General features: G+C 39.1%; 1 protein-coding gene across 1 annotated transcript in view; it reads right to left on the bottom strand.

Moving 5' to 3' along the window:
* The window catches only part of KDM4C (lysine demethylase 4C), a 397,677-nt gene that overhangs the window by 350,341 nt on the left and 35,296 nt on the right, over positions 1-12,040 (bottom strand). The window contains exon 3 of the mRNA XM_060199547.1: positions 8,859-9,034. Coding sequence (XP_060055530.1) covers positions 8,859-9,034 — 176 coding nt within the window. The remainder of the gene's footprint in view (positions 1-8,858; positions 9,035-12,040) is intronic.

Here is a 12,040-nt window from a genome sequence, read left to right as displayed (position 1 = left end):
AGAGAGGCGAGAAGAGCCTAAGGAGAGATTAAGTGACTGCTAACTGTTCAGCAGTTTATCAGTTGAGACACCACCTCCAGTCTGCTCCACCAACAAAAGGACAGCTTAAGGGAGGAGAAGACTCCCCAGAGACTCACCAAGTGCAACTCTGAGTCTCCATTGCTACTACCCTCAGAATCTGGAGCAGCAACAGGGAGGGACACCAGGGGACAGAGATCTAACCAGGAAACTCAGAAGACCTATACCTTGGTGGCATAGGTGAGGGGCTGTGAAAGTCTCTTTGCATAACCACTGGATTATCTCTGCCACACCCTGCTTTATCTCTTGGTCAGGAGTCAGTGATTAAGCTAAGAAGCCTATTGATAGTTTAAAAGCCCTCAGGCTCCCATAGCCTACAGGGAAAAAAAAAAAAAGAGACTTTTAAACCACTGAGCTCCAACTCAGAGATTTAAATACTATTGAAATAACTGTTAACTTCTACAAATTTAATGCTATCCCCATCAAGATCCCAAGCACATTTTTTAGAACAGAATAAATTCTACAAATGTTTATCTGGAACCAGAAAAGACCTAGAATTGCCAAAACAATCTTGAGAAAAAAGAAAACCAGAGGCATCACACTCCCAGATCTCAAACTATATTATAGGGCCATTGTCATCAAAACTGCTTGGTACTGGAACATGAATAGACACACTGACCAGTGGAATAGAATTGAGAACCCAGAAATGAGGCCCCACACCTATGGACATCTAATCTTTGACAAAGGGGCCCAGACTATTCAATGGGGAAAGCAGAGTCTTAAACAAATGGTGTTGGAAACAATGGGTTGAAACATGCAGAAGAATGAAACTGAATCACTGTATTTCACCAAATACGAAAGTAAATTCCAAGTGGATCAAGGACTTGCATGTTAGACCACAAACAATCAAATACTTAGAGGAAAATATTGGCAGAACTCTTTTCCACATAAATTTTAAAGACATCTTCAATGAAACAAATCCAATTACAAAGAAGACTAAGGCAAGCATAAACCTATGGGACTACATCAAATTAAAAAGCTTCTTCACAGCAAAAGAAACCACTACTCAAACCAAGAGACCCCTCACAGAATGGGAGAAGATCTTTACATGCCATACATCAGATAAGAGTTTAATAACCAACATATATAAAGAGCTTGCCAGACTCAACAACAAGACAACAAATAACCCCATCCAAAAATGGGGGGAGGACTTGGACAGAATATTCACCACAGAAGAGATCCAAAAGGCCAAGAAACACATGAAAAAATGTTCCAAGTCTCTGATTGTCAGAGAAATGCAAATCAAGACAACAATGAGATATCACTTCACTCCTGTGAGAATGTCATACATCAGAAAAGGTAACAGCAGCAAATACTGGAGAGGGTGTGGGGTCAAAGGAACCCTCCTGCACTGCTAGTGGGAATGTCAATTGGTCCAACCTCTGTGGAGAACAGTCTGGAGAACTCTCACAAGGCTAGAAATGGACCTACCCTATGATCCTGCAATTCTTCTCCTGGGGATATATTCTAAGGAACCCAACACATCCATCCAAAAAGATCTATGTACACATATGTTCTTGGCAGCACAATTTGTAATAGCCAAAACCTGGAAACAACCCAGGTGTCCAACAACAGATGAGTGGCTGAGCAAGTTGTGGTATATATACACAATGGAATACTACTCAGCTGTAAAAAATGGTGACTTCACCGTTTTCAGCCAATCTTGGATGGACTTTGAAAAAATCATGTTGAGTGAAATAAGTCAGAAACAGAAGGATGAATATGGGATGATCTCACTCTCAGGCAGAAGTTGAAAAACAAGATCAGAAAAGAAAACACAAGTAGAGCCTGAAATGGAATTGGCATATTGCACCAAAGTAAAAGACTCTGGGGTGGGTGGGGAGAATACAGGTCCATGAAGGATGATAAATGACATAGTGGGGGTTGTATTGTTAAATGGGAATCTGGGTAATGTTATGCATGTACAAACTATTGTATTTACTGTTGAATGTAAAACATTAATTTCCCAATAAAGAAATAAATTAAAAAAAAAAAAAAAGCTAGGTAAGGGCAAGAAACTGGCTTACTTAATGATGGCCTTCTTGGTAACTGCCAGGCTACCAGGGGCCCCTAGTTAGGGAATCCACCAGAGATAGTATGGGCTAGGCCTGGGATAGACCCCTCTCCCAACTATCACTAGTCACTTCCATCAGAAACATGAACATCATTATAAGCCCTATTGTGGGCTTCTTCAGGACCATACCCTCACTAGCAATGAACTAGCAATGATAAGAACTACCCCACTCTCTGAAGGGAGGCTGGATCATCCTACTCTGCCACTCAAGGAAAACTGATCCTGAAATAAGTGCAGACTATAATATTCCCAGTTGTAACCATAGACTGTAAACACAGACTGACAGGGACTAGGAGGTTAAGCTTCTATGCTAAATAGGAATAGTTATGGACCCTGGGTCAGATCAACATGATAAATAGTTCATTGTATTTATAATTTTTCAAGTATGGGAGCTACTCTCTGCCCTAATCCAGTTTTCTAGTTCTATCTCAACTCTAACATCTTCCCAGACAATACTTTTAGTCCACGTCCATATTAACGATCAAACTCAAACAAAAATTACCATAGTCATGGGTGCCTAGGAACATACCTAAAATAGACTTCCTTTTTTCATCATAAAAATCCCTATTTGTTGGTATGCTTCTAAATTTCTACTTATGAGGAGGTTTCCCAAAGCCTCTACTCTTTCTTCATGAGACAGTTTCTGGAACATTTTGCTCTGGGCCACACTTTGGTTCCCTGACAGGGAACTTTGGTTCCTTATAACCGTGATCACAGAGCTTGGGAGATGTGCAGAGATTTCCCCTGGGACTTTCTGGACTCCCTCGTGCATGTTTCCCATGGAGAAGGACTATTCTAACTTGAAGAGCATTCTCCAGTACCCTGGCAGTCCCCAAGAATGGAGACACGTGGCTAGTTCTACCCTTCTGATTCAATTCTTTCTTCAATGGGAAGACGTTTTTAAAAATGGGTGCCTGCAGCAATCCAGCAGAAACCGTCAGAATTTCGAGGAGATTTTTGGACTAGGACGCCCTCCAAGGACTCGTGATGCTACATGGTGAGATCTGGATAATCTGGTTCAAAGTGAAAGAAGCAAAAACTGCCTACCACTTTTCTCTTGATTCCCCCCCATTTTTCTCTCTGAATATCTTAAGTTTGCTGTCTACTTTCAGTTGCGATTTGTAAGAGAGTGATTTCAATGACTGAATTTGTATGACATTGACTTAAAAAAAAAGATGGTGGATGCAGCCATGATTTTTAGAGACATCCAGAAACAATCCAAAAAACTGGTTTTTCCTCTTGATTTTTTTTATGTCTTGGTATAAATGAGAAACTTTTAATCCTGAAAACTGTATGAGTATGGGCGGGGTGGATAGTGCAATGGTTATGTTAATGATTCTCATGCCTGAGGCTTCTAACCATGGTTCTTTTATTGAGTTTTAAACTGTTTAAACAACCTTAAAATCATACTAGAAAGGACTTCCAATTATCAATTATAGTAAACTTCCTTTTTCCTTCTCCCCACCCCCTATCCTACGTACTTCTTCTTCCTGACACTTTCGCCTCAGGAGATATAAAGGACAGTATTTTCTAATGAATACAGATTAGATTGTTGAACTGCATCCCCACTCGTCAATAAAGATTGAATTGCATTTCCAGCTCAGCCATGAGTCCCTAGTCATCTCTCTCCCACCCGTGAAGCTAGCCCAGCAACTGGCGCTCGAACATGGACCGGAACCTATTCTCATCTGTTCTATCACTACTTTTCTTAAAAAATATTTTTATTTATTGTTATTGGGTAGAGATGGAAATTGAGAGGGTAGAGGGAGATAGAGAGGGAAAGAGACAGAGAGATACCTGCAGCCCTGCCTCAACACTCATGAAGCTTTCATCTCGCAGGTAGGGACCTGGGGCTTGAACCTGGGTCTTTGCACACTGTAATGTGAATGTTTAACCAGGTGTGCCACTGTCTGGCCTCACCTACTCCTACCTTTTTGGTTCCTATTTAGTCCAGATATAATTGGGTTGTTTTTTGTTTGTTTGTTTGTTTCTTGCCTGTAGTGTTATTGCCAGGGCTTGGTGCCTGTACTACGAATTAACTGCTCCTGGAGGCTATCTTTTTTTCCATTGTGGTTGTGGTTGTTGCTGCTGTTGTTATTGGATTGGACAGAGAGAAATTGAGAGAGATGGGGAAGACAAAGAGGGGGAGATAAAAACACCTGCAGACCTGCTTCTACACTTATGAAGCAACCATCCTGCAGGTGGGAAGCTGGGGACTCAAACCAGGATCTTTGCTCTTTACATGATGTGCATTTAACTATCACCCAGCAACCCTCCCCTTTATATCTTACTGCCTTTTAGTCACCAAGTTGCAGATACTATTATGATTTCATCCTGAACTGGGCAGATGACCTTACCAATGTGTCCTGGAACCTCATCTCTCCAGAGTCCTACCCCTCTAGGAAAAGACAGAAATATATTGGGGGTATGGATTTAACTACCAACACCCATGCCCAGCAGAGAAGCAATTACACAATTCAAACCTTCCATCTTCTGCACCCTATACATAAAGAGTTTTGGTTCATATTCCCACAGTAGTAAATACTAGGGGAAGATGAACAGAGGCCTCTAATTCTAATTCCTTCAGGAGATAGATAATTTTTTAAAAAAGGAAAGACACTCAGAAGTAATAGGTATGTCTTAGAAAGAAAGTAGGGCTGACTGGTGGCACACCTAGTTAAATACACATGTTCAAACTCCCAGACTCCACCTGCAGCTTCACAAGTGGTGAAGCAGTGCTACAGGTGTCTCTCTGTCAGTATCTCTCCCTCTCCATATATATATATATATATATATATATATATATATATATATATATATATATATATCCATATCCCTTCCTCTCGATTTCTGGCTGTCTCTATCAAATAAATAAAGGTAATAAAAATTTTTCTAAAATAAATTAAAATGCATTTTTAAAAAAAAGGAAGAGAAGGCAGAACCACAGGAAAAAATAGGGAGATATATAAATATAGAAAGTTACAGAAATAAGAGTCAGCCCATATCTGTGACATTGGGAGAACTACTACAGTTTCCAGTGGAGGGATATGGACACAGAACTCTCTGGTGGTGGGAAAGGTGTCAAAATATACCCCCGCTATCTTATAACCTATATTAATTCAATCTTACAAATCAATATTAAATCACTAATAAAAATAATAATAAAAGAAAAAGAACTCACAAAACTCAGCTTAAAAAAAAAGCAAGAAATCCCATCAAAATGGGCAAAAGAGCTGAATTTCTTCAAAGAATGCCTCAAAATATGGGTAAAATAAAAAAATTTACACAAAGAAGATGCTCTGATGGCCAACCTACAGATGAAAAAAATGTTGAAGTGCAGGGGTAGATAGCATAATGGTTATGCAAAGAGACTCTCAGTCCTGAGGCTCCAAAATCCCAAGTTCAATCCCCTGCACCACCATAAACCAAAGCTGAGCAGTGCTTTGGTAAAAAAAAAAAAAAAAAAATCATTTATTATCAGAGAAATGGAAATCAAGACTGCAATGATACGATCTAACCCCTACATTAAAAAGGACAATAGGTCTACATTAAAAAGGACAATAGGGGGTCGGGTGGTAGAGCAGAGGGCTAAGCGCATGTAGCACAAGGCGCAGGGACTGTAGCACAAGGCACAGGGACCGGCGTAAGGATCCCGGTTCGAGCCCCCAGCTCCCCACCTGCAGGGGAGTCGCTTCACAGATGGTAAAGCAGATCTGCAGGGAAAATAAATAAATAAATATTTTATATATATATAGGATCTCCTTGCTGCTATCACAGCCTCTGTGAGGCAGGTCTTTCTCTCCCCGCTTTGTCTTCCCCTCCTCTCTCCACTTCTCTCTGTCCTATCCAACAATGAACAACATCAACAACAACAATAACAACCACAACAAGGCTACAACAACAACAAGGGCACCAAAAGGGGAAAAAAAATGGCCAACAGGAGCAGTGGATTCATGGTGCAGGCACTAAGCCCCAGCAATAACCCTGGAGGCAATAAAATAAAATAAAATAAATAAAAATTTAAAAATAAAAATGACAATAACAAGGGCTGGTGAGGATATAGAAGAAGGGAACCTTTTCACACTGTTAGTAGGAATGCAAACTAGTGTGGCCTCTGTGGAAAACAGTTTGGAAATTCCTGAAAACATTAAAGATCAACCTAGTATATGACCCAAAACCTTCCTCTAGTTCCATCCAGGCTGTAGCAAAGGAGAATGTCAGCATTTCCAATAGCTATATAATATTTCATTGTATGCACAACTGTACATTATATAACTTTTTTAATGATTCATCTGTTTTCACACACTTGAGTTGTTTCCAAATGTTGGTTGCACTGCCATGAGCATAAGCATGCACAGAATTTTTTGAATACTTTTTGAATTCACACTTTCACCAGCCAAATACCAGAGTGCCCACTGATCCACATCTTCATCACCACTTTGTATTGTCAATCATCTAAATGATTTGGATGGAAGTAGGAAGAATCAGTATGCACATGATAAGCTAAAAGAAGAAGGATGAATACTGGGTCATTCACAGATGGACTCTATGAAACAAAGCAAAGAACAAGACAGGGTGAATCCTCAGTTGACTTAGATTATTGCAGCAGATTCAGGGAAACAGAAAGAGGCAGGGAGGAACACTAAGAGGAGATCAGGGATCTAAGTTCCTACTGTGGCATAAGATGATGGTTTGCTGTAGAATGAAATGTACTGAGACCTATCTTGGAGAAACATGCAAATAAACCATTGTGACAACAAAAATATGAAATCAACTTTTCTTCAATAAAGAGATATTGGATGGGTGGGTGGGTGGGGAGAATACAGGTCCATGAAAGATGATGAATGACATAGTGGGGGTTGTATTGTTAAATGGGAATCTGTGGAATGTTATGCATGTACAAACTATTGTATTTACTGTTGAATGTAAAACATTAATTCCCCAATAAAGAAAAAAAATAAAAAATTAAATAAAAAAAATACCCAAAAAAAAAAAAAAAGAGAGAGAGATATTGGATGGGTCTGGCAGTCATGCACGTAGTGCAAAGTTAAGTGCACATAGTGCAAAGCACAAGGACCGGCATTAAGGATCGCAGTTTGAGCCCCAGGCTCCCCACCTGCAGGGGGAATCACTTCACAAATGGTGTAGCCGGTCTGTGTCTGTCTTTCTCTCCCCCTTTCTGTCTCCCCTCCTCTCTCCATTTCTCTCTGTCCTATCCAACAACAACAACAGCAATAACAACAACAATAACAACAACAAAGGTAACAACAAGGGCAACAAAAGGGGGAAAATGGCCTCCAGGAGCAGTGGATTTGTAGTGTAGGCATCGAGCCCCAGCAATAACCCTGGAGGCAAGAAGGAAGGAAGGAAGGAAGGAAGGAAGGAAGGAAGGAAGGAAGGAAGGAAGGAAGGAAGGAAGGGGATATTGGAATTGAAAAATATTTTTTCTTAATTTTTAAAGAATTTTGAGGGGGAGGGGCAGGGGCCAGGTAGTGGCACAACTGCTTTAGTGGACATGTTACAATGCACAAGGACCTGGATTCAAGTCCCCAGACCCCACCTGCAGGAGGAAAGCTTTGCGAGTAGTGAAGCAGGGATACAGGTGTCTCTCTGCCTCTCTCTATCTGGCCCCCTCTTGATTTCTGGCTGTTTCTATCCAATAAATAGATAAAGACAATTAAAAAATTGGGGGGGGCAGGTGGTGGCACACAGATTACAGTGCACAAGGACTCGAGTACGAGCTCCTGGTCCCCACCTGCAAGGGGAAAGCTTTGCGAGTGGTGAAGCAGTGTTGCAGGTGTTTCTCTTGTCTCTCTCCCTCTTTTATCACCCCCTTCCTCTCAATTTTTGACTGTCTCTATCCAATAAGAAAAAAAAAAAACATTTTAAATTAAAAAAAATAATTTTGAGGGGCCAAGTGGTGGTGTACCTGGTTAAGCGCACACATTACAGTGCACAAGGACCCAGGTTCAGGCATCTAGTCCCTACCTGCAGGGGGAAAGTTTCACAAGTGGTGAAAGTTTCATAGAGGGCTGCAGATGTTTCTCCGTCTCTTCCCCTTTCTATCCCCCTCCCCTCTCAATTTCTCTGTCTCTACCCAGTAATAAATATTTTAAAAAATAAATTCTGAAAAATAATGATAGCTCTCACACATACTAATAGCAAAGATATATACAATGATACATGGCACATGATGCTTTTTGCAGCATCAGTTGAACAATCAAGCTAATTAGCAACAACTAGGACATATAAATACAGAACAAAATGAGGCAGAGATTTCTATATAATGACATTAAAACTTTCCATAGTGAATAAAGCAGAGTCCAGAACTGTAAGTATATTAAAACCCTATTCATGTTTTAAAAAAAAAATGAGGAACTACTTGTTAAATGGCTAAAAATACTAGTCAAATTACTAACATTAATGGTCATCTCACATAGGAACAACAAAATCATTTCCATTTTTCTAATTTTTACATTATGTAGATATTGAGAAATAATTCCAAAGTATCAAAAATCAGTAATAAAATGAATGTTTCTACAAGAAACATAAATCATCAAGGTAATTAAGAAACTGAGAAAATACTGAAACACTTTTATACTGGAGACTCCTGCCTTTCATCACAAGCTCCTCTATCCACAAACTTTCCTACCAGGTTCATAAGTACCTTTTAAATAAATGAAAATAGCAAACTGAAACTACTCACTTGCTGCTGTTGGCCAGTTGCCTAAACTCCTTCACAGTCATGGCTTTTTTCTGGATGTTGTATTGTGTGAACAGTCCTGATTGGCCAGTGACCATCTGCTGAATTGGTGCTGGAATAAGCAAATTATCAATGTCATCATAGCACTTCCTTGGCTTCCATTCCTTAGGAGGAATCACCTAAAAATAAAATAACAAAATATTATAGTAATTTATTTTTCAGTTGGTACTATTAATTTCTCTATTATGAGTAAAACTGAAAGACAGAAAAGTAAAATTAACCTACTAAAGTTCAAATACTGTTTATATTAATGAGAAAAATAAGTAAATATTTGTTTAGTCAATATTATTTTCTTTATATATACCAGTCATGACATAAAACAAATAGAAAAAAAAAAAAGACAAATAGCAGATGTAGTAGTAAATGTTTAACAGCCAGCTTTCTGAGCAGGTTGGAAAAATATTACTTTGGAGCTTTTGTCTAGTTCCCTTCTCCCATCATTGCCAATGTATGTTAACTAATATAATGACAGTGTCATGTCACTCTAGTGAGAATGCACTGGAAAAGAAATGATGACTATCAGTTCTTATATATCTTTATAAGGCACCTCAGCACACCACTGTTCTCCCATAAAATGTAAATATTTGAGGGACCAGCACATCCAATAGAATGTACATGTTACAGTGTACAAACACCCTGTTTCAAGTTCCTGGCCCCCACCCACAATGGAAGAAGCTTCAAGAGCTGGTCACTTATTTTTTTTATAATAATCTGCTATTGGAAATTACATGGCTATGAACATTTTACATACATGCTGTTGTATGTGTGTACATGATTTTCTTAAAATTTGCACACAGTGACCCAAGAGGTGGCACAATAGATAAAGCACTAGACTTGCAGGCAAGAGATCCTGAATTCAATTCCCTGGCATGCCATGGCGCAGAGTGGTACTCTGGTCTTCTCAGTAACACATAAATAAATTCTTAAAAAATAAATGGGGGGCTGGGTGATGGTGCACCTGATTGAGTGCACGTGTTGCAATGCACAAGGACTCAGGTTCAAGCCCCTGTCCCCACCTGCAGGGGAAAGCTTTACGAGTGGTGAAGCAGTGCTGCAGGTGTCTTTCTGTCTCTCTTCCTCTTTGTCTCCCCTTTCCCTCTCAACTTCTGGCTGTCTCTATCCAATAAATAAATAAATAAATAAAAAGAATAAATGAAATACACCTACACAGATACTCCTAACAGTGAAATCATTGGGAATAGCCTATGTATAGATTAAATTTAATAGTTATATCAAACTTTTGCTAAAGTGGTTGTAACAATTCACACTTTCACCAGCCAAATATCAGTGCCCACTGATCCACATCTTCATCACCACTTTGTATTATCAATCATCTAAATTTTAGTCTTTGTGGTAGGTATATACTAATAATCAAATTCAGGTTTAATATTGCATTTTTCTGGTAACTAAAAAAAAGTTTCAATTATTCCATTGAACATGTTGGCTACCCTCTTTAGCTAAATTATTATTCATTTGACTATTATATTTTTAGTCTTTTTCTTATTTTCTTTTTTAAAAGATTTTATTAATTTATGAGAAAGATAGGAGAGAGAAAGAACCAGACATTACTCTGGCACATGTGCTGCTGGGGATCGAACTCAGGACCTCATGCTTGAGATTCCAAAGCTTACCACTACGCCACCTCCTGGACCATATGTCTTTTTCTTATTAATGTACAGGGGTTCTTTGATTAACAGAAGAGAGCTACAGCATCATTTTGGCATATGCAATGCCAGAGTTCAAACACAGAACTTCATGCTCTCAAGTCCTGTTCTCTAACATTATGTCATTTCCAGGCTGTTGCTTTTATCTTCTGTCTAAAGATACCTTAACCTCATAGCACACTGACAGTATTAATGCAAATTTTAATTTAATAATGTTACTTACATAGTGCAGTTTTGACACTACTGCAACTCCCAGATGAAGGAGAATAGCAGAGATAAGCTGTTTATTTGACTTGATGTAAAAAACAAACAGAAAAGATCAAATAGTGTATTACTATTGTAATAAGAAATTAGTGGGGGCCAGGCAGTGGCATAGCTGGTTAAACACATACATTACAGAGCAGGATGACCCAGATTAAAGCCTCTGGTCCCCACCTGCAGTGAGGAAAGCTCCAGAGTGGTGAAGCACAGCTGCAAGTATCTCTGCCTCTCTTCCATCTCTATCCACCCCCCTCAATTTCTGGCTGTCTATAGCAAATAAAGATCATTAAAAAATAATTTTTTAAAAAAGGAATTATTACAGGACTACATAAATAAGTATCTCAAAGACTGCCAATGAGTCCCACCTAAAAAACTTTTAAAAAGCTGGACTTCAGTGTGTTTTTCTTCAACATTCATAACACTAATTGTACTTCTCATTAATTTCATTCAGTTACATAATGCAGACAGCACAGGTGTACTCTTGGTGTCTGTGACTCCCTGGTGAGGGCAGTTGCTACTTCCTCTTCTAATGTTACTAAATGTGCCACCCTACCACAGCACATAAACTAATCTCAGTGGACTACAAGAAGAAATGCATTTTAAAGTAACAAAAGGAGGAGAACAAGACAAAGAGTTGTGTTCTGGACCAGGAAGGGACACAGGTGTTACCACTGTCCTCCACTCAATAAAGCACAAATCCTTGACAATTCACTATAAATCTCTGATCAAAATTATGTGTGTCAAATCATTCAGAAAGTGTAACATTCTCTTTTTTTTTAACTTCTTTTTTTATTATTTTATTTATTTATTTATTCCACTTTTGTTGCCCTTGTTGTTTTATTGTTGTAGTTATTATCGATGTCATTGTTGTTGGATAGGACAGAGAGAAATGGAGAGAGGAGGGGAAGATAGAGAAGAGGAGAGAAAGACAGACACCTGCAGACCTGCTTCACCACCTGTGAAGCGACTCCCCTGCAGATGGGGAGCCGGGGGCTCAAACCTGGATCCTTTTGCCAGTCTTTGAGTTTGGCGCCACCTGCGCTTAACCGCCCGACTCCCAACATTCTCTTTTTTTAAAAAAATTTTTTTTCTCCTAATAAATGGTCCAGAAGTATTGGGGTTCTGAAAACATAATCCTTCATAGCTAGTACAATTGAGAGAATGAACTAAATACAGCTAGCAGAGAAATTTATTATAAAC

This window comes from Erinaceus europaeus, chromosome 10 (assembly GCF_950295315.1).
Source record: "Erinaceus europaeus chromosome 10, mEriEur2.1, whole genome shotgun sequence".
NCBI lineage: Eukaryota > Metazoa > Chordata > Mammalia > Eulipotyphla > Erinaceidae > Erinaceus > Erinaceus europaeus.
This window is presented reverse-complemented; position numbering and strand designations above follow the sequence as displayed.